This window comes from Calypte anna, chromosome 8, assembly GCF_003957555.1.
Source record: "Calypte anna isolate BGI_N300 chromosome 8, bCalAnn1_v1.p, whole genome shotgun sequence".
NCBI lineage: Eukaryota > Metazoa > Chordata > Aves > Apodiformes > Trochilidae > Calypte > Calypte anna.
The window spans coordinates 13,866,825-13,890,125 of record NC_044254.1 but is presented as its reverse complement, the minus strand read 5'-3'; the positions used below and the strand labels follow the sequence as shown (position 1 = coordinate 13,890,125).

The window sequence follows — 23,301 nt, the reverse complement described above, 5'->3', positions numbered from 1 at the left end:
TTGCTGCTCCTCGGGGCGGTTGTCTGGCTGGCGGCCTCGGGCAGGGGCTGGCGGAGCGGCGCCAAGGCAGAGGAAGGATCGTAGCCGGGGTGGGAGGCGGAGAGACCCCGGTGCTGCGGGAGGGAGCCTTGGTTTATCTGCATCGTTGGGCCGCTTCCCATCAAGATGTCTCGATACCGGTCTGCAAAATCTTACTTGCCGTGCTGAAGGCAGCTTCTCTCTTCCAGCAGCTCCCATCCTCACTTCTGCCCAGGCTCTGTTGCTCTGGTTTTTAGAATTTTGCTGGCATTTGGGCAGTAAGGCGACACTTCTGTGTTTGTTCGCCGTGCAAGTGCTGTTAGTGTTGCAGGCACCCTGCCAGTCGCACGGCATTCCTGAGATGACCGAGATGTGTTGTAAAAGAGACTTGGCAACTGACTTAAAACAGGTTTTTCCGGTTTTCTTAAGTTACAATTCGTGAAGCTTTCTTCGTGAATGCGTGCAAAAGTCCTTATCTCAAAAAACACAATTTGTATGGAGTGAATGTGGGAAAAGTTAGTGTGCGAGGCATTTTTATCCTTTTTCTTTTTCCCCCTTTTTTTTCCTTTTTTTCCTTTTTTTCCCCCTTTTTTTTCCTTTTTTTCCTTTTTTCCTTTTTTTCCTTTTTTTCCTTTTTTTCCTTTTTTTCCTTTTTTTCCTTTTTTTCCTTTTTTTCCTTTTTTTCCTTTTTTTCCTTTTTTTCCTTTTTTCCTTTTTTTCCTTTTTTTCCTTTTTTCCCTTTTTCCCTTTTTCCCTTTTTCCCTTTTTCCCTTTTTCCCTTTTTTCCCTTTTTTCCCTTTTTTTCCCTTTTTTCCCTTTTTTCCCTTTTTTTCCCTTTTTTTCCCTTTTTTCCCTTTTTTCCCTTTTTTCTCTTTTTTCCCCTTTTTTCCCCTTTTTTCCCCTTTTTCCCCTTTTTTCCCTTTTTTCCCTTTTTTCCCTTTTTTTCCCTTTTTTCCCTTTTTTCCCTTTTTTCCCTTTTTTCCCTTTTTTCCCTTTTTTCCCTTTTTTCCCTTTTTTCCCTTTTTTCCCTTTTTTCCCTTTTTTCCCTTTTTTCCCTTTTTTCCCTTTTTTCCCTTTTTTCCCTTTTTTCCCTTTTTTCCCTTTTTTCCCTTTCTTTAAAAGTGTCTTTGCAAATAGTATTCACGTACATTTAACTATATTTTGATATTAAAGTATTTTATGCATATGCATGAACACCAATGGAGTATAGTATGTGTACTTGCTCTGAAAGTGGGGGTGCTGCTGAAGATCTTGCACGTTTACAGTTGTTATGGAAACAGCTGAAGAGAACTGAAGAAAACCTACAAACTGTAGAGGAAGAGCTTTCCAGGTACGAGTGCATTTGGGAACAACAACAGTCTATCTCTTGTAGTGTAAATCTCTCGTTCAGTGTTATAGGTTATTTCAAGTAGTTCCTTTTGTGCATTTCTTTTGCATATTCTTTATGAAAAATTAAAATCTAACAATTTGTGTAACAACAAAAGTGTAACAACTTTTTACTCTCCCTACTAGCACTAGTACAAGCAAATGTAATGGACAGGTCTTCAATGAAGCTGTAGACTTTACTCTGGAGGACTTACTTCAGCTTCATTGCAGCTATCAAGGCTTTTCTGACTGTAAGAAAAAACCTCTGACTGTAAGTAAAACCTCTGTCCAGAATTTTCCAAGAAAATCTGAAGTAAATATTACACTGCATTACTTGTTTTAGTTACTTTGGTTTTCTCTTTGTTATGGGTATTTTTTTGCTTTTAGGGCTTGGAGTGGTGGATACACTCTAGCATTGGGCAGTTATATTAACTGAACCTTCTTAATCATAATATGACCTAAATACATTTGTTCCGCTGCTTCCATTGATGTATAGATTGCTGACACATGCATATTTAAGTGTGTGTGCATGTGTATGTGTGTATATATATATGTATAAACTTTTTTTATGTCTAGCCTTACTCAATATTCACTGCTTCTGAAAAAACTGCAGAAGAAACTGAACATCTTAAGGAAAAGCTGCAAGCCCTTCATGAGCAAAATGCATTTTTGACTTCTCAGAACCACTACCTGAAGAACAGAGTGGAAGCAATGAACTTTGAATTGATACAGTCAAAATCAAGAGTAGGTATCTTTAGTGTGTTCACTAAAAAGTAAAACAAACCCCAAACTCAAAAAAACACAACAGTGCCAAGACAGTAAAAAATAAGCAGATAAAGGAAATGTTTGACTGTTTGGCATGGAAAGAACAGATAGTGGAATATAAACTTCTGGCGAAGAGCAAGATGCAAGATCAGCATATGAAGAAATGAGTCTGTTAGACAGCTTATCACACTGTAATAGTGCTGGGGAACTGGAAGTTCCCATATTAAGTAGGCAGAAAAACAGAGGTCAGTTTCTATAGATGAACAAACATCTACAATAAGGTTGAGAGCTTTGTCATCCAGTAAACAAGTTGTTCTTATGTGTCTCACCTGAAGATACACATGCAAATGTAAGCCCTAAATATGTTTATATTTCAGATTTCCCATCTTGAATCAACTTTAGGAACACGTTTAGTCAGGATTCCGAAGTTGAAAGAACAGATTCTAAACTTGGAAGCTGAAGTTTCAGCTCAAGATAAAGTCCTGAGGTATAAAGTGTACTTTTAAGTCAGTATTTCATTGTGGTCTGCTTGCTAGTTCAATCTCTTTTTTTGGGATGACGTAATTACTGGTACTGTGTGGGTCATATTATCTCGAGCTTAAAACTTTTATTTTGGAACTTTTATATAGGAGGAAGGAGGTTTTATTTTGTCCTGGATGTACTTGAAGAAAAGAAGAAAAAATAATAAAGGCCAGTAAAAGGAATCAGTTAAGAATGTACAGTAAACATGAATGTGCCCTTATAACTGGCTAAAGTGACTGCATGACTCTATTTTCTGTAGTAGACAAGTGTACATATTTACAAATATGACTGTGCAGCATGTAGTGTAAAGGATTCTTTATTAATTAATTTTTAATCAAGGAAAATGGCCAAATAAAGCTGATGTAAACAGAGCCTGGAGGCAGTCAAGAAGACATACCAGGCTGTCAGTCTGTCTTGCAACTTCCTGTTATATAATAGTCAACTAGTATCTCAATAGTCCATCTTAACAAAGGCAGTAAAGATACTTTCTTTCATATTTTAGTGTTGTTTCCCATGTGTATCCTGAGCAAACATACCTATTGCCAGAATTGCAGTGATTTCTGTGTTTGGATGTCATGGCACAAACACAGCCTGTAGTGTAACGAGGCAACCAGGTGCCACTAATTGCCAGGGAGTGAGCATGAGCTTGTGTCAAGCCCACCTGTGCCTGGTTAGGGTGGGCCCCCACTGCGCATGAGCAGGACCAGGGGGCCAATAAAAGGTGAGGCCTGAGACACAGGCTCAGCTCAGTCCCGAGCTAGCCAGCAGAGAGGCTGGTTGCTCTTGGAGTAGCAGCACCGATCCAGGCTAGTCAACTCTGAGAGCCATAGGCTTGGAGCATTGCTCGTGAGTCTCTGCTGGAACACCTGGTTGGACCTTGAAGCGCCGTTCCCTAAAAGAGGTTCGTCTTGCTACAACAGCCATCTGGGGTCCAGTTGTGACACCTGCCTGTTGATGAGGTTTGGACAGCAAAGTCTCCAGGCTGCAGACGTTCTCCTTGTGAGTCTGGAGACTGTGGGTGTTCCAAAGCTAGGTTTGAGAGTTGCAGCTTGTTTGACTAGTGCTTCTCAAACATCTTGTGCAGTAAAGAACAACAGAATCTAGTTTCTTTACAAAAAAGTTCCTATTTTTTATTTGTGATTTATTTGCTAGAGATGTGGAAGATAAACTGGATAAAAGGCGGAAAACAGAAATGGAAAGAGAAAACACATTGCAAAGGTATAAAAAGGACTTCAAACATCTGAAAATGGAGCTTGTAGAACAAAGCAAGCAAGGAAAGAGGTAACAAAGAAATTTTAATAAATTAAATACAGAGTAATATTGCAGAAGTGTTTATTTCTATTGGCAGATGTTTGTAGAATCAAATTTTATCTCTGCTTTAAGGATGTTTTTTTTTAAATGAGGAAATTCAGTGTGGAGACACTTATACCTTAAGTACGCACTTCTTAAATCTTGAAATTTGCTGATAGTTTTAGGATGATATTGTATACTAGCAATTGGTTTATCACACGTACCCTTGTACTTAGCTTTGGTGAAGTCACATCTTGACTATTGTGTGCAGTTTTGGGAACTGCATTATAGGAAGGACCTTGAGGTGCTGGAGAGGATGCAGAGGAGGGCATCAATGCTGATTAGGGGTCTGGAGAACAGGTCTTAGGCTGAGGGAGCTGGGGCTCTTCATCCTGGAAAAGAGTAGGCTGAGGTGAGACCTTGTTTCCCTCTACAACCACCTGAAAGGAGGCTGTAGTGAGGTGGGTGTTGGCCTCTTCTCCCTAGTGATGAGTGACAGGACAAGAAGAAGTGGGTTCAAGCTGCACCAGGGGAGGTTCAGGTTAGATATTAAGTAAAATTTTTTCAGTGAAAAGAGTGGTGAAGATTTGGAACAGGTTGCCCAAGGAGGTGTTTGAGTTGCCATCCCTGGAGGTATTAATAAAACAGGCAGATGTGGAGCTTTGGAAGATGATTTAGTGGTTACAGTGGTGTAGGACTGATGGTTGGACTTGATGATCGTGAAGGTCCTTTCAAACCATGATGATTCTATGTATTTTCCCTTCAGAACAGATGTAGTGCAGTGGAGAGCTGAAATGTGTCCAGAATCGATTTTTCTGAAGTTATTTTTTACTTTGTCCTGTGTTAACCTGAAGTGTATGCTAAGTCTCAGTATTCAGCAGTACAGAGTGCTGTATTTTTGTGGCTGGTATGAAGAAAGTGTTAGAATTGCCATTTAATTAAGATAACTTTTCATGTTATCCTTAATCTTACTTGTCTATATGGTACTATTGAAAAGGGTGCTTCTTTTACTAATATCAGTGCTATCTCTCCAGTATCCTCCAAATATCTCCTCTTTGATCAGTTCCTGCTAGTCTCACTCTAATTCTATCATGTGAACTTCCTTTAGTATCAAAATATTTTCTATTTCCCCTTAACCAGTTTGAATTTTAAGGACCACTGCTTTCTTCTGCTTTCCATCCCAGTTCCTAAATTGGGATTTTAGTGGTAAAGGAGGATGATATGAATCAAACTATTTTTGAAGGGGAATCAAATGTCTTTATTTTTACATTCTTAGTCTTATTAGAATTTTATTTATGGTGACATGAAAAACAATATTTCAAATTAATTTATGCATAGTTTGAAACTTTTTATCTAGGGTTTGGAAAGTTGGAAGAAAGGTAATTACCTGGAACAATTAATATAGAAGTTGCTTTTAGTAACTGGAGGAAATATTTAGAAAATTCCTGAAATTTGTTATTTTAAAAATTGATTTGCTTCTTTGTAGAGCAGAACAGCAAAGAAATGAAGCTTTGTTGAATGTGGAGGAGCTGACAAGAACTTTCAAAAATTATAAAGAGAAAATAACCGAAAAATTAGAAAAGGTAAGTTTTTTCTTCACTTGATATTTGCATGCTATTTTGGATTTTGCTTCTTCTGATAAGCTAGGTGGCAAACAGGAACAGGTTCATCAGTGGATCAGTGGTATCTGCTTGGTGTTGGTGAAGTCCTAAGTGAGGTGGGGTCTGGCTAAGCAATTGTTTGTGGTGATAACTTCAGTTAGTCAGATTTAAACTATTTGCACACAGTCTGCATCTATGAGGTAGCCCAATACTGCTGCTATTTCTTCTGTCTTTTGCTTTCCAGCTGGGAACTTGATATTTTAAAAGCATATGCTCCTTTAAAAATACCTCTTTTTGTTCCATCTGTGTAATTTATTCAATGAAACATGAGCTAGAGAAGAGCTAAAATGAAAATTAAATCATCTCCCTAACTTCCAGTGGACAAATTTGTTACTGCTTCCTGCCTTAAGGGAGGGAAAAACCCAGGCCTTGAGACAGTTTGATCCTAGTGAAAATTATTTGTTTAGTCGTCTTTTCTTTTGGAAGGAAATTGCCAACTACAAATATGCTTTAAAATGTTAAATGTTAAAAATAACATTACTTCCCGAATGAGAGAAAAAGAACTTTTTTTGACCTTCTCTTATTCTTTACAACAGTGAACAGTAGAATTATCTGCAGGCTTATCTGAAAGAAAAAAACGAATAGTGTTTATAGTATTATTTTTAAGAAGCCTGTTGAGGCTCAGAATCTTAGGTTATTGCTGTACAGTAACAAAAAAAATTACATTTTAAGGTTAAAGCTGAAGAAGTAGTCTTGGGAAAACGATTAGTTGATTGTGAAAAAGAAAAAGAGAAGCTGAATGAAAAGTGTTTGAGCTACAGAAAGGATCTAGACATCCGAGAAGAGCAATTAAGGTAACTCAAAGGCTTTCAAAAAATCTCTGTATGGTTATTTGAGAAGAAACTGGATGTTACAGCTGTCACTGCTGCTGCTCAGCTCACATAATTCAAACCAAATTAGGGCAGCATCTGTGAGCACTTAGGATCAGTGTCAGCAATGCAACAGAGAAGCCATAATACTGAACACCTAAGAAGTGTTTGCAGGGGTGGGCACTTTGTGAGCACATTTACTCAAGCTCCAACCTGTTTAACAGCTCTCTACGGGTCTTCAGTGTTAGACTGCCCTCTTTTGTCTGATCACTTGCACCGCGTTTGGCACCCATCACGACCTTTGAGCTAATTCAGTTTGCTAAATCAAAAGGTACCTATAATTGTAAATAAGTTGTAATGGGCTAAACATACAATTAACTTGTTCTACAGTCAGATATAAGGGGACAGAAGAAGTAGGATCCCTCCTTCTCTTCTGTTAGTAGCAGAATGCTAGACCAGCTGAGTCTCAGTACATTGTATTAATCTGCTGTGATTTTAGGTATCATTATGTACTTATTTTATCCTGTTTTCAGGACTGCTTGGCTTCAGCACACCTTGATCTGCTTCCTAGCAGTGATTCTTCCAATGTTGCATAAAACCACTAAGTTGCTTAAGAATGAGAAGTAGTTTATTCTCTCCTTTTGTTTGCTAATAGCAGTTTGCATCTCGGTCCATAAGAACAGTGAAAGCTTAGTAAAGCAGTGAAACCCATTCTCCTCTTCTTATAGAACTAATCCTAGCTTTTAGAGGGAGGAGTATGGTAAAACACTGTAGTTATGGTGCATTCTTCTAGTACTTTTAATGATGACAATTCTCTGTGTAGCCATGCTTTTTAAATGGATATACTTTTTTAGGCAATTAAGGGAAGAGAATCATAGTACAAAAGAAGAAATTAAGAATCTAGAGGCAAAGAAGACTGAAATGGTATCAATGCTGACTCAGTCCAATCAGAAGATCATTGAGCTTGAGAGAAAACTTGGTGAAAAAGAAATGGCACTTAAAGAAAAAAAAACTCTAATAAGTGAAAATGCAGAGCTGCGAGTGCTTATTGCACAGCAACATGACCACTTGAAATTATACCAGCAAGAAATTGAAGATTCAAGGGAGGAGCTCAGCATATTAGAAACAATTATTTTCCAGTTGTCTCAAAGTACATCTAACGAGGTACAGTAACTGATACATCCTTGAAAATTCTATTATGTATTTTGAATTATAACTGGCATTTCATGGAAATCCTGTGATCTTAAGAAATAATCTGAGTGAAATATCTTTGGTTTTAAAGATGCATGGATGTTTTCTTAAAATATTTTACTTTGGTTTTCTCATTCAAGAACTAGGAGTAAGTGCTTTGGAAAGGGTTAATCAGCAAGCATTTACAATTACACTTGCCATTTTGCTGTTCTGTGTATTGATCCTTCAGATGTATATATATTCTCTAAAACATGATGAACTGTATGACAGAGCTTCTTCTTAGTGGAACAGTATGACATTTCCCCTCTGGCAGACTCATTGTGTCTCACAGCCAGAGTTGTGTTGATTACAGCAGGAGATGTTAGCAGGAACTTTTTTTTTTTTTGCTGGGAAAGAGAAGGCCTATATTCCCTGACTGTAAATGAATATCTGTTTTACCAGGATAAGCCCTGTCTTATGAGCCTGAAGCTTGTACTGGTGTAGTTTATCACTAAACTGACTGATTGGGAGAGTCATTTAAAAACCCTTGTTGTTGTGAAATTACTGGGGTTACTGGAGGAACTGTTTGGGAATTCAGGAAGAGCTAGGGAGGTATATGAGGTCAGGAGTACAGGTTGCATCAGATATCTTTACTTTTGAATTATAAATATGGGTAGCTGTAGTGAAAGCAAAAAAAAAATATGCTTTCTGTATGGTTTTGGATTGCCAACGTGACCTTTTCTGAAGAGAATGCAGTAATTTTGTTTAAAAATCGTGTTTTGGGTTGTGACCATAGACTTTTATATGGAAAAGCCTTAACAATTGTTTTATGGCCTTTATTTGGAAAATACATTTACATTATCTGGAAAATCTTGGATTATTCTAGTAACCTAATGAAATGCTTGGGAGCACTCTGTACCTTGAGGAAAAAAAATGGTATTAAATGCAACGATTGCAATCTGAAAAGAAACGTGGTGTGGGAAGTTCAAAGTGTGGAATTACAGATAGTGTTTCAGTTTATTTTCTTTAATTTATCGCAGCAAAAGTGTTCATGTTTCAGTATCTGTACAAAGATATTTAAAGGAATGGTCTCAGTTTCAGAGGGCTTTAGTGCTTACATCTACCAATGTAAGACAAACACACAGTCTCTGCAAGCACTCAGGAGAAAATTTTAATGATCAAGTTATCTGAGATTTTAACATGCAGACATACGTGTCTTAACATAACACATGAATTAATCATGCTGTGAAGCAATAAAAATTTAATTTTTCACTGATCTTGGTTTTCCTTTAACTTCTAGTTTAAATGGCACCACTTGAAACACCAGTTATCCAGTTCCTCAACAAAAGAAGCTCTCTCTGAATCTTGTGAATCGGATAAATCTGTGATTGCACACCTAAGGTACAACTTCCTGGCTACTGAATTATGGCAAGAATAGGCAGATGATAAGTGGTATTAGAATTAGCATGTAGAAAAAATATTAAATAATTGTTGTCTCCCTTATAATAGTAGTAAACTAGCAATGGAAGAAACAGAAATTCAGAAGCCTTGTGGAAACTTAACTATGTGTACCGGAGCTGAGCATCTTTCTAAAGATAACGAAGGGCAAGAAAATAGCAGGTTATGTGGTCTGGAAATGGAGCCTGTCAAATTGATGAGAAACCAAGGAGGTAAGCTTACTGAAACAGCTGTGCAGCTCTGTCTGAGCAATCCACAGAATAGTTTTTTTGGTGGGGTTTAAATTGTTTGTGGTGTTTTTAAAATATATATTTCCAAGCAGCATTTCCAAACATTTCCCTACCCTGGAATTCTGGAAATTGTCATATTCTCCTGGCACAATATTTTTTTTCCTTTTTGTAGTTAAGTTACTTGTTCAGCAATATCTGGGCTATAAGTTGTGCTGAAATATAACTCTATTTTTTCTTTATTCGGGTAATGCTAAGATCCATGTTTTCTTTGATTATTTTTTTTCCCTCTCTATCTTGCCGTTGCAGAATTTCTGCAATTGCTTCTGCTAATATTATTAGAACTGCTCCATGAAATTACTTCAGGACATCTATATCATGATGGTATATAATAACTTTTTTTTTTCTTTGCTTGTTTATCAGGGTTTTTTATTTGTGATGTTTGTTGGTTTTCAGGAGTCACAGCTTTGAGTTAAGTTATGGAGAATAAATAAACAGGCTTGCTTCTGAATACTATACAAGTTAGTTCAAGATGCTGTTATTAAACTGTATTTCTCCCCCATTTGGTTTGTGGGATTATTTGTTTGAGTGCTCGCTTGTATATCCATTTATAAATTGATCTTAAATTTACTTTTTCTAATTTGAGAGAGGAGAAAATGTCAACAATTGAAACTTATCAGCAAACAATTTGAAAAGGAGAGGCAAAGATTCCAGAAAGAGATAGAGGAGTTGCGCACTAAACTGACAGAAAAAGAGGACGAAAATTCTTCTTTGAAGACCAGCATGGCTCAGAGAACCACTCAGTTTCAAATCATTCAGGATGACCTGTTGAAGAAGGCTTCAAAAACGAGTAGCTTAGAGAGAGAAGTAAGTTTTTAGCAAAATCACTTTTTGTTTAATTCAGTAATCAAAGGTAGTTAAGTTTATGGAAAAACTGCATTTGCCATATTAATTTGAAAATCTGTCTTATCTAAGAAAAATTGGAAATAAATTTTTGAGCAAGAAGAGCAACTTAGCAGCCTTCATTTGTTAGTTATGAGCAATCTAATTTTAAAGCTGATGGAGTTGGTGGGCTTTACTACTACTATTTTGATTTGTTGTGTGGAAAATATGCATGGTCATGTTGCTTGGTATGGTTGAATTAATGTGTAATCTTAAGAAATACATGTTGAAGGAACATGAAGTTGTATTTTTCCTCAAAAAGTTAGTACAATTGCCAGAAATTAACAGACTTACCAGGAAGTCACAAAAGAAAGAACTGAAGCATTGAGTAGCTCTTCTCTGGTTGAATAAGTAAAATTCAAATGCTTACATTCTGGTGCTAATAGAATTCCAGCATAATGGGATTTGCAGTATTTCCTAATAATGCCCTAGTTATTTCCTAATAATGACTATAAATTTTGTAATCTAACTGATATGGCAGTGGTTATTACCATGAATTGGATCAATTTGAGGTAAATTATGCTGAATTCTTCTTTGTAAGCAATAAAGTTTAATAGATCATACAAAAAAAAATACTAAGGATAGTAGTAGCTAAAATGGAATTTGTGCTAAGACAGTATATACAAATACTTGAATAAACCCAAAAGACATGTCTTCATGCTGTTTTGTGCAATATTTAATTTCAGATAACAAAGAAATCCTCTCAACTTTCTGCCCTTGAGAAACAGTTGGAAGAGAAGACTAGATCTTACTCTGCTGCTGCAACAAGAAATACCAAGTTGGAACAGGAACTCATGGTATAATGTTCTAAGTGAAAATCTACATTTATGTAAAAAGACATAAATGGAGATTAATTTTAAGTTAAAGCATTATTAATGAATTAAGTAAGCATAAAGTATTATGCCATGTATTCAAAATGGGTAGGCTTTCAGATCTGAATAATCTGTGCAGTTTTTAGACGGTGCAGTTTCTAAAAAACAGATCTTGCTTCAAATAAAACTCCCTTTTTTTCGTGCTTTTGAACATGGTAACTTATTAATGGACACATTACATTTTATTTGTGGTAGTACGTGCCATTAGAAACTGGTCCTGTTGAGAACAGTTGTAGCATTGCCATTTGTTTCAGTGAAAAATGTGTACATCTGTGAATAATAAAAATCTTCTAAACCATAATAAATGAAGAAGGTGATTGAACACTTGGAGCACTGTAAATTCCAGTCTGGGTATTGTTAAGCCAGCTTAAGTTTTGGGAACAGGCCTAAGTTTGCTAGAAGAGGGAGCTCATGTGGTTCCTTTCAGAGGGAAACCTGTATTTCAAAGATTCCATCTATCCACATGAACACAGAATGTCTTTTTGTCTTTGTCAGAAGTTCCTTACTTTAGTTACTATGATCTGTGCCAGTAGTGCCCCTTGGCAGACACCTGGTGACTGCCTCTACTGTCATTCTGTGCCTGTGTCACAGGTTTGGCATCCTTTGACATATGCTGTGTAACTTTAGTATATTCTGTGTTAGTTTTTTATGAAATCTACGGAATAGGTTGTCGAATAAGATACTATTTAATATTGCAGCTAAATATCTTTATTAAGTCCCTTTTGTTCTTGCTGTTTCCCAGAGGAAAAACAGACACATTCATGAGTTGGAAACAGCTGTCAGCAAACAACATGAGCAAGTAACTTCTGCTTTTGAAAAAGCAAAGCTGGTTCATCTTGAGCAGCACAAAGAGATGGAGGAACAGATTGAACTAGTAAGCCCTTCCTTGTGTGCTAGTATGTATGAGTGATACACTCAAACTTTTTTCTATGTTAATTTCTTTGTCTTTTTAGTAATTCTGAGGTGGATGGCTGATTAAAAACTTGCATCTTTTCCCTGCACTTTTTGATTCCAGATCATTGTTCATCTAGCATTACACAATGTCATGACTACTTCTATTTGTATTCTCTTTTCTGGTCCACTGAAGAGAAATAGGAACTTAGGAATAATAGTTGTTCTTTGCTCTAAACACATACTAAAAATAAAAATTATAGCTTTTTTGCCTACTGGGGTTAAACCAAAATAACTTGTAACAATATTCTCTCATTTGCTGAACCTGTGTCAGCCTGAGCCTTACAAACATCTGTGTTCAGGGAGATCTTTTGGCAGGTTTTTCAGTATCTGTAGAAGAATTCTGTTGCGTCATGTGATTAGAAATTCTAATTTCTATTAGCTATTTCTAGCTGTTCAAGCAGCTTGTCATCTTTTACTAAAGAATATATGCAAGTCTTACTGTCTTCGTTGACAACAGACATTCTGCCTACTCTGATTCTCCTGTTGCTTTAAAGATACTCAGCATTTTGGAATTTCTTGGTATTTTTAAGACTGCAACATTGCAGATGGCAGGAATGTATTTACTTTGCATTCTTTACTGATGTGAGTAGAACTGAATGACATAAATGGATGATATAAAATAACAGATGCACAAATTATCTGAAAAAGCTTATTGAAATAATAAACCATTAATTACACACAGCTTGAGACACACCTGGAGAAGAAGCATCAAGAATTCACCAAACAAGAGAAAATAATATCTATTTTGCAACAAGATATTATACATAAACAGCATCGCATACAGTCATTGGATGGGATGCTGATGGAAAGCAGAGAGGTAAGGTTGGCTCTTTAAATGCAAAGGTTGACTTTAAATGCAAAGCAAACAAGTGACTAATAATGGTGAAAAGCATATTCATAAACCCATGGAAAAACTGGCAAAAGTGAATGATACTTATGTTTTAATTTTAAATTCCTGTTTGAACAATTGACTGAATCTGGTGCGTTCTCCAGCTTCTACTACTATGTGTTGTAAAAACTTCAATGACCTTTCATTATTTTCTGTCTCAGCATTGTGTTTTTGCCTCTGGTTTGTCCCTTGGGCTTCTTTCTCTAATCAGAAAAAGAGATCTGGATGAAGAACAATTGTATCTATTCTTATAGAATAGGTGGAAAACCAGTAAAGTTCTATTGTGGCAATGTTTTATTCCTTTTAATAATTCCTACTGCTGCAGAATATGAAGGGACACCTACCAGAAACCAAATTCTCTTCAGAATATGATGTACACAAATACAGTATGCAAGCAATTACTTTCTAAATGAATCAATATATGTTTTTTCTGATTACGGGGTTTTATTAGTTAAGTTACTGTTACTTTATTTACATTTTGGTCTCTTGAAAAAATGTGTGTACAAACAGGAAATGGAAAATCAAAATGCCAAGAAAGAGCAAGGATTGAAGATGCTGAGAAGTCAGTTAACAGAAGAAACAAACAAAGTTAGTAAGGTCTTTGTAATATCCAATATTTAATTTTAAATTTTGAAGTAGAGGTATATTTCCCTTTATTCTCTACAGAAAAACTGCATTAATGCTGCTTTGTTGAAATTTGTTTCACATTAATATTTCAGAAGTCATTAACCTGAAGTCCTTCCATTATTTTTTAATGATTATTTTTAATTAAGTATGGTGAAATGTGCATTAGCAGGTTATGCTGTAGATAATTGCTTTATAAAATTACTGTAGTTACAAATTGGGCAGATTTGTGCTTGTACTCATAAAGTATATTATTTATGAAAAAGACTTGTCACAAGTCACGTATTATAATTCCAAATTTACTTATACAATTCTATATGTAATATAACATGGTGAATTAATTATTCGATATTGGGCTTATGTTTGCTTTTAAGTAGTCTTATCTGGTATGAACAGTTTAATAGATTGTAATTTAATTTTCAAAATTGACATTTCTGAATAGTATTTCTGTTTTAAAGTTTATTGTAATCTGCCATGTCTCCTTTAATACTCTTTGGATAAAAATGTATCTTTGCAAACTTCTTACACAAATATGTCTTAACACTTTTTTTAGGCTGTTTAATACAAAACATGCCATACAACTTTAAGTAATCTGTTGCATTCAACTAGGTGAGACAGCTTGAGTCGGCACTAGACCTATGTAAGGAAGAAGTTGCACTGTATTTGAGTCAGTCACAAGAAAATAAGGACATGTTTGAAAATCAGCTCAAAAAAAAGTCCGAAGAGGTAACAGCTTGTTTTAACAACTCTTCTGTACTGCAGAGAATGCATGTTATGAAAGATTTAATCTGAAAATATTTCTGTGAAATAAGTTACGAAACTTCTGCAGCAGGAGCTGTGAATATGAAGCAAGCTGGGAAAAGACTGTTGTGAGGCTGAAGGACAAAATCCTAAGTAAGGAACACCAGTTAAGCTTTAGAGAAAAGAAGTACTAGAACAAATGAATTGTTGAAAGAAGTAACAAAATCAGAATTAGGTGAAATAAAGCATTATTTTGGAAAAAAGTTGAGAGAGCCCTATTCCCCCCTATAAACTTAAATGCACATAATTAATTTGTATTTCAAATATCTTAATGGAGAAATCCTGAGTAGAAGAAAATTTTTATTTCGAGAGTAAGAATTAAGTTTAAATATTATTAGTATGAATTTCTATTTGTGGGGAAGCCTAACCACATGAATTTATTATCATAGTTTGCTATTCATGTCAGGGCTGCCCTACTTGCTGAGAGACAGACAGGCTTTAGTCAGCTGGAGATTACTATTACAGGAGCAACTGGATGGAAGGCCATGGTCTGTGTTATGCACAAGCCTCTGTGATATTTAGTGATACTTTCTAAGCCTCAGTATCTGTTGTTCTTATACTGAATATGAAGAGACTGGATGTGGTGTGAAACTCAATATTAGCAAGTGAGAATAGAATCTCAAGGGGAAAACCAAGGATTTTCTGAGAAATAATGAAGTTACAGGAAGGAGTTCAGTAATTTGGAATGAGAAGGTTTTTTTATATATGTTTTAAATTTTTTACTAGATTAGGTATATTTAGAAAGCAAGAAGTGAAAATTCAGGGTTATATGTTACTTTTCTCACTTTATAAAGTACAACTTAGTGATACAATTGAGATGTGTTATTTACTATTGAAACTGTAATGGAACTAAATTAAGAGCCAAAAGTTTTATTGAATCATAGGTATGATTCTCATTAAGAATGAAGAGAATAGCTGATGCACATAAGAAAATATTGTAATGGAAAACCAATTGTTTTTTAGGTTTGTTATTTACAGAAAGAAATAAAATTGAAAGATCAGAATATTCAGGAAACAAGGGAACAAAATATTCTCCTGCAACAAGCTTTGCATCATCAGCAGCAAATGTTACAGCAAGAGACTATTAGAAATGGGGAGCTGGAAGATAGTCAAATTAAACTTGAAAAACAGGTACAGTGTGGTGTGAGAGCTGTCTCCGTAAAGGCAGCTAATGAAATGCTTTTATATGTTTTTGTAATACTTCTAAAATCTGAATAGTTCTTTGATAACCAAATTGATAGTTATTATTTTAGATATGTGTTAAAAAAGAGTTTTGTTTCATCCTAAACCAGACTCTCTGCTGTCAAACTGTAGCTACCATTAGAGCTGGTAAGTACTTGATACTGAGTACTTAGAGAATCAAAGCCTAGACTGCAAATGAGAGGTGTATTGAAATTCAGAAGGTTGAATCTTCTATTTACTACAAACTATGTGTCTTTCAAATGTGACTGCAAAATTCTAGTTTTAAAGTATATACAGTTTTAGACTATAAAGAAATGCATTGTTAAAATTTCACTGTGGGAGTTTCAAGGCAAGGATGTGTATTTCTTTGTCATTTAAAGCTACCAATACTTTTAATATACCATTTAAAACAGATATCCAGCTTGGAACAAGAGCTTCAGAAGCAGAAAGCATATGCAGAAGATGAGCTGAGAAAGGTAGAGGAGAAGCTTCACCTAGCTGCTCAGGAAGCAGATTTAAACAGGCAGAAGGTGGATGAACTTGTTAGTACAATCAGGTAGGTTTATAATAACTGAGAGGTGTATTCTGCAGATAGACATGTCAGTTCAGGGAGCAATCTTTTTAATGGTGTGTCTATGTGAACACAGACTGGAAATCAGAAGGGAGGTTTAAAGCAAGTGGAGGCTTGAGTTTCTGGAACAGTCTGCCAGTGGAATGAATATGTCCTGGCAGTGTGTTTATCCTTAAGAAGATGCTTCATAATGCAATTCAATTCCTAAATTTTTCAAGTTGCTTGTAATTCTAGGTAGCAGATGGTAGGAGAGCTTGGTAGTCTTAAAGAATACAGTTTTAATTGCAAGAAAAGCCTACTTAATGTGACTTAATTCACAGCATGTAAGGACATATGTATGCTGCTTCTGGTACTACAAGGTTCTCTTCTGATTGCTTCTTCTATTTAGACAAAGTAAATTGGAGATGGCTCAGTGTAAGAATGAACTTACTGGTCTGGAAGAAGAAGTAGTGCAATTAAAACAAGATGATGAAAAGAAAGCAATGCACATAAATCAGTTGGATATTTCTTTGCAAGAAGCACGATCAGAGCTCAGTGATAAAGCAAATAAGGGTAATTTTGCTGTTTTGTTTCTCAGATTTCCTTCATAGTACTATTTTTCTGTAGATATTAGACTAGACATTTTCCCTTTCTGTTTTATTGTCAAGTCCATTCTGTAGTGTTTTTTAAAAAAGGCCACAAACTTTTTTTGATTATACCTTTGCGAATTTTCACTTTTGTGGGATGTATCTTTAATCCAAGTAAAATGAGGAAGTAGTTTTCCCTGTAAATTGGTATTGCAGATTCTTCGTGATAATGAAACAAGACACAGATTTAAGGAAGACGTATGCTATTCACAGAAGTACAGCTCTTTAAAACTAACTGAAAACTTTTGTAGAGATTCTATGGAAATAGCAAACTTTTCAACTCCTTCTCTATTTAGTTTGATTTTACTGTTCTTTTATAGCAGAGGCTTAGTAGCAATTAATCTTGAATTTTGCATACTGCTACATATTCCATTATTATGTTGCTTCTGTTCTTTCTCCTTGGCCAAATGTTTTTAGATTAGCCTCACATTTCAAGTCAGCTATAGATAATGAGCTGAATAAAATCACCAAAGATTTGGGTCCCTTGAAACAATTATTATATAACCACAGAAGTCACTGTTTTTTCTAGATTTTCCTAAAAAAAATTGAATTTGAAAATTGGTTATGACCCTGGTGCTAGTGGGCATCATAAAGAGCCTGATTTACTCATGGTTAATCATTTTGTGTTTTGTGTGTAAAACAGTGAATGATTTAGAAGATCAATTGCTTCAAAGTGAGACTTGCCACAGAGAAGCCTTACAGAAAATAGTAGAACTAGAATCTGCATTAAAGAATGCCCATGGAGAATTGAAAATTACTTCAATGCAGCTTCAGGAATTGCAAGGTGCATTACAGAATGCACAGTCCTCTCTGGAGGAGAAACACATTGCTATTGTGGATCTAACCACTGAGCTCAGGTAAACTGGTATCTTTCCATCATAAAAACTTAGTTTTGTTTATTCCTCCTTAGGAATAGCAAGTATTTTAGTCTTTTAAAAAAATATTCTTAGCATCTTTATATAATTTTTAGGTAGATTGTGGTTGTAAAATAACTTTATACAGTAACTTCTTGGCTCACTTTTCATTTTTAAAAGTAGTGATGAATTTTTTGGGGGTGAATTCTGTTTCAAAAATCTGCTAAAATTATTTTCTTAATACCAAAGCTGTGACATAACTGTAAAAGCAACTTCTTTCTTCTACAATGATACTGTCCACTTTCCTTTCTGACCATAAGTTAACAATACTTTCTTCTGTACTATTCTTTCTTAAGAATATGTCTTGATAACCAGTTAAATCACTTGAAATTGTTGGGAAATCTACACTTGGAGTATAGTTAATGTAATTGTTCTATTTGGATTGGTGTCTTTGCAATCAATTAATTGATTCACTTTTTAGAGTAATTTGACTTTAGGTAAGTAACAAATAATTTTCAATCTGAATATTTCATGCTAAGCAATGGAATGTACATTAAGCAATGGAATGTACATTGAGCAATTAAACATGCAAGAATTTCAGGTATTGCAAGAGAGAAATTGAAGACAAAAGCCAAGAACTACTTGACATGGACCAGGCATTGAAAGAAAGGAATTGGGAACTGAAACAACGTGCAGCTCAGGTCAGAGAATTTTAAGTTTGTTACCCACATTTATTCCTTTATTCCTGTTATGTAGCAGATAACTTGTGAAGGCTGTTAATTGCCTTTTATATCTAGTTCCAAACTTTATTGGTAATGTAGCCACTGTGTCAACCTTCAAATCCAGCTGTAGGTCTGGCTTTAGGATTTGATACTTATCATGGAAAAATTATTCTTTTGTCACTTAAAATTGACCTTCTAATATCTACTTCCTGCAGGAGTTGCAAACTTCTGTATTTTTTGAGACTCAAAGAGAAAGAGGGTGTGGATTTAAATAAATTAAAAAAACAGTTCAAGGAACTGACCGTGCACGGAGGCCAGACCTTCCAATATATTCTTGCCACAGTACCCCAGGAATTAATCAAAACAATAGGATTTTTCTTGCTATGGCAAAATTTGGTGCTTTCTAACGAGATGGATGAGTATAATAAGCTACTCATTACATTCTGTTTAAAATGAGAACTAGTTTCATATTTTGTGTACCCAAGGACAGTGTTTAATTACGGACTTCTCCACAGTTTTCCCCTTTTCCCTTTGGGTTTACCCCCTGTTTTTTAAATGAGATAGCTGGGATGCACTTTTAAATTGACAAATTGGGACTGTATTTGTGAGTCTACAAAGCATTAGTTTCATTCCTTTTGTTGTCATATTTTGTAACACTACTTCTTAAAATCTGCATACTAGTTGAAAATAAACTTTTCATTTTCTTTTTTTACCTCTAGATTACACAGTTGGATATGACAGTCCATGAACATAAGGGAGAAATGGAACAGCAAATAATTCGATTACAGTGTGATTTAGAGAAGGCAGAGTTAGAAATTAAGGAATGTCATAAACAGGTAATTCTTGCTTAAATTTACCCCCTGTTTCCTTAACAAAGGGCAGCTAATTCTAGGAGAGCTGGGCTCTGGGTCACAATAGATGGCCAGGTTTAATCTAGAAGAGTAAAATTGGTTACTTATAGTAGGGAGAGGGAAGAGAATTCCTTAATAATGTACCAGCAGAAATATTTTGGTTGTAAATTAAAAATATTTTTTGCAGGGATATGCCAGCATAAAAATGAAAATGGATTTTTTTTTTTACTTGATATTATATAACAACCAGACTGTTCATCTAATAAAAGAAAATACAGACAAAAAAAATAAAATTTGAGAAGGGAATCCAAAGTCAGAGGCAATACTGATGATATTTTTGAGTTTTGTTTGAGACTGGTTTTTCTTTTGGTTTGGTTTTGCTTTTTAAAAATCATTCCACTTTCTGTAAAATATCTGACTTAATTGCACTTTCTGTTGAGGTTGAGAGCTTAGAGAAGAAACTCCAGCATTGTAAAGATGAGCTTCATGAAAAAGAGTTCGAATTGCTCCAGAGAGATCAAGAAATAAATCAACTGAAGAAAAAAATTGAAAGAAAACAGAGCCTAGAAGCTCTTGAAAAGGTAAAATATTCTTTGGACGGATAAGAAATTAATGCTGTTACTGTAACTGTCTAGAAGGAACAATAAGGTGTCTCTTTAGAGTGTTATTACTTCTACCCAGGTAATTGTATTTTATATCCTGACATTTACTGAATGTCAATCCTCTAGTTTAATGACTTAAAATTTTCAAATTTAATGGCAAATTCTTAATTATCTGCTCTGTGGAGAAATTTGGATATTGATTATCTTTAGTAACCTGATGTTCTGGCTATGAACATGGTCTTCCTTAAAATGAAATAGAACAATATGCTGTGTGATGGGAAATTCTTACAATGTAGATATTTATTTTGTGAAAATAATTGCAGCAAAAGAGCATTGAGCTGTAGAGGGCTTTCAGGATCAAGAGGAGAGAATTTTGTGGCATAGTTAATGGGAGCATACAGATAGAGTAGAGGAGATGTATCAAGCATAAAGTGAAATTAGCTGGGTCTTCGGTTTGAGGCATGGATCAGTCACTACAAGTAAAAATGCAATCTGAGATAAACACTCTTCCTACAGAAAGAAGTTTATTCAGAGATGCTTGAGGTAAGCACCAAAACTGAAATGGCTCCTGCCACTTGGATTATGCTGACTTTCGGTGTTATTTCTTTTCTTCAGATAAGATATTGGAGAAGTCTTCTTTCTGTGTAGTGACCAAAGGCATTTGATCCATGTTTTAGATCATGGAGGCTTGGCTGTGTCACAGCTAAATATGATTCTCGCAGTACAGAATAAAGCTATGTCAGGTTTTCCATTTTATTTTCATTAAGGGTTGTTTATGACCATTGAGAACAGGACAGTGCCTGCTGATACCCTTGACACATATCATTAAAATAATAAATATATGACAATGTATAATATTAAGTTATATAAAATGATCATTAAAATATTTCCAGCTTACCTCCTAAGACTTCAGGGTTGATTTTGAAGAAAAGGATTTCCTAGCTTAGCCCTTGCACAACTGCTCACTAGACCCTTCCTTTCCAAATAAGGTGCCTTGCTATATTTTTTTGCTAAGGAATACCAGGTAGGGGGAGGACCAATAATGATATGAGAGGGTTTGAAAATAGATCAATTCTGGTCATGTTCACTTAGAGACTTGGAATGAAGTAAGTGAAAATTTAAGTTTATTTTCATTATTGTGAAATACATATAGCATTGGATTTTGAAAGCGTTCTGCATAAAGTATGAAGTGTATTGCAGAAGGGTTCTGGCTTCACTTAGGCCACAATATGGTTGCTTCTTTTATTTAAAATTTTATATCCTAGTGTGATGTAAAAAAAAAACTTTCTATGTTAGTAACACATTGCAGATTGACCAATCTTCCACAGGAACTTTGTCCTAGTTCTAAAAACTCAATTACCTAATCTGTCTGCGAAAAAGGAGAGGGAGTGGGTGTTTTGCCTCAGGGGGCATAGTCTTTCATTCTTTTCCCCTTTAATATATTACCATCTATACTTATTACTGAAACTAAATCGGTTCAGGAAAGGAATTTCTAGATAGGATTGATTTCTGTCCTGATCTACTCTGCACTTTTGGAAGTCATGAAATGACAGATTTTTCAGTTGAATTGTTCTTAGCTCTTATTCCTCTTTAATTTGTAGTGAAGATCTTGTAACACTACAGCACCTGCTGTCCTTAGAAGTTGTAAATATTCCAAATAAAGGAACTAGAAAACTTGCTGAACACTCAAAATACCTGGAAAAAAGATAATTTGGGTTTTGACTTATAGTAAATTAATCTTTTGTTGATCCAGCTCTTTACTGAAATGAGAAATAAAATTGTGCTAAAAATGGTAAATGCAGTAAGAAAAAATTAGTGCTTGAATATTTACTTTTTTATAAAAAGAAATTCTTACAATGTTTCTGTGGAAATATGCATACTATAAAAATGATGTTATTGTAACAATCTTTCATTCATTTGTTTTAAGTTTTTGTGCTGCTTACAGATGTCTATGTACTCTATTTATAGCATTCCTCATGAAGAATTAAGCATCTAGCTGAGCATGAATAGATGCAATATAAACACTTCTATATTTCTAAATAACAGGACCCATAGTATAACTGTAATGCTATGAAATATTAGTGGCTGATATAAACACTGGTATAAACACTTCCTGGATTGTTAGAAACTTGAGTTGTTAGGAACTTAAGCATAATAATGCAATTCAACATGAAACCTTACACAGAGATGTTATTTCATAAGACAGTGCTTCTTTAAATGGCACAAAACTTTTACAGGGATTTGTATATGAAGACTTGTTAAAATATTCTGCATAGTATTTTCCTGTTTATCTACCAGAACTTTTAATATTTGAAAAGTTTGTAAATTATTTTTGTTTTGAAAACAAATGCACTTAAGTTGCAAAACAGTGAACAAAAAGGCATTAATAACTTAAGTCTGTGAGGCAGAATTTGAGAAAGAAGCCATGGATTTAAGTCCTGCAGCTTTTTTTCTTGAGAATGTAAGATAAATCCTAAAAACTGAAAATTTACATCTTGGTTCAGATGTGCTTCTATGTGGAAAATTCAGTGCAGAAGTTTAAAGGAAGGTTGTGATCACAGATGCTTTGTTTCAGGTCCAAGAACTGTAAAAGAAGGAATGTTGTCCATGGAACAAGCAGAGGCCCGGGAATGCTGTTACTGGCAACACAATTGTGTATTCAAAGAGGAAAGTTTAGCATTTTCTTGTAAATGAGTGTTTTTATTTGTATTGACACAAATGACAACGTTTTTATTTTTACAATTGTTTTGAGATTATTGCCATGGTATAATAACATATGAATTTATTTTTGAGAAATAAATTTTATTTTTTAAATATCTTGAGTTGTGGGGGTTAATTTCAGTTCTTCTTTTGCTTATTTGTTTGTTTGGTACACATACAATGCAGACACTATCTTACAAAAATTGACTTGTTTGTAAGATGTTTTAGGACACTGATTTGATCATAGACAATTTGAACACAGACAAGCAATACCTCCTTGCCTTACTGCAAATATGGTTACGAGGCCTAAATCTGTGTCTGATTAAATGAAACATGATTTATGTGCATTAAGATGTGATTCATGCATCAGAAAATGAAGATAGTAAAGTTATTGAACATGAAGCAGTGGAAAAGAATTGAATCTATTGTAATTTAAAGATTATGCTAAAGTGTTTGGTGTATTAAAAGTATCTTGGCCAACAAGCCTATCAGTTGAATTCCAGCACCTCTGCAGGTGGAAGTGTGTTCAGCTCCTTGGGTAGCAGGTAGGTCTTTCACTGTTTATGCAAATATGTTACTCAAATGTAGCCCTTCTACTTGAAGTGGTTATACAAAACCAGGCACACATTTTGCTACCATCCACAAGATCAAGACTCACTCATCCAAAGTATTTCTGCTGTTTCAGATCATCAATCGTGATGATGTAAAAAAAAACACCACTGTTTACTTACTGAAATAAAAATATTGTGTGTTTTAAACAAAACTGCTTTCCTGCACTAAATGAGAAATTTCAAACAGCTTTTTTTTTTTTTTTTAAGCTGAGGGA

At 35.0% G+C, this 23,301-nt stretch overlaps 1 protein-coding gene across 1 annotated transcript; it reads left to right on the top strand.

Annotated features, from left to right (window-relative positions):
• Positions 1–1,217: 1,217 nt before the first annotated feature.
• On the top strand, positions 1,218–19,778 carry CCDC18 (coiled-coil domain containing 18). Its single transcript, XM_030455348.1, has 23 exons — positions 1,218–1,348; positions 1,531–1,696; positions 1,960–2,127; positions 2,526–2,635; positions 3,823–3,951; positions 5,447–5,543; positions 6,294–6,415; positions 7,285–7,594; positions 8,901–9,001; positions 9,110–9,270; positions 9,932–10,152; positions 10,914–11,024; positions 11,842–11,973; positions 12,736–12,870; positions 13,453–13,530; positions 14,176–14,292; positions 15,331–15,498; positions 15,963–16,105; positions 16,509–16,672; positions 17,390–17,603; positions 18,202–18,301; positions 19,042–19,158; positions 19,614–19,778. Exons 1-23 carry the CDS (start codon positions 1,218–1,220, stop codon positions 19,776–19,778), a joined length of 3,360 nt encoding a protein of 1,119 aa, XP_030311208.1.
• The last annotated feature ends 3,523 nt before the right edge of the window (positions 19,779–23,301 follow it).

Coding starts and splice junctions, on each gene's coding strand:
- CCDC18 (XM_030455348.1), top strand. CDS start 1,218: ATGGAGTATAGTATGTGTACTTGCTCTGAAAGTGGGGGTGCTGCTGAA. Junction 2,636..3,822: donor GCTCAAGATAAAGTCCTGAG/GTATAAAGTGTA, acceptor TTTATTTGCTAG/AGATGTGGAAGATAAACTGG. Junction 15,499..15,962: donor AAATTAAACTTGAAAAACAG/GTACAGTGTGGT, acceptor CATTTAAAACAG/ATATCCAGCTTGGAACAAGA.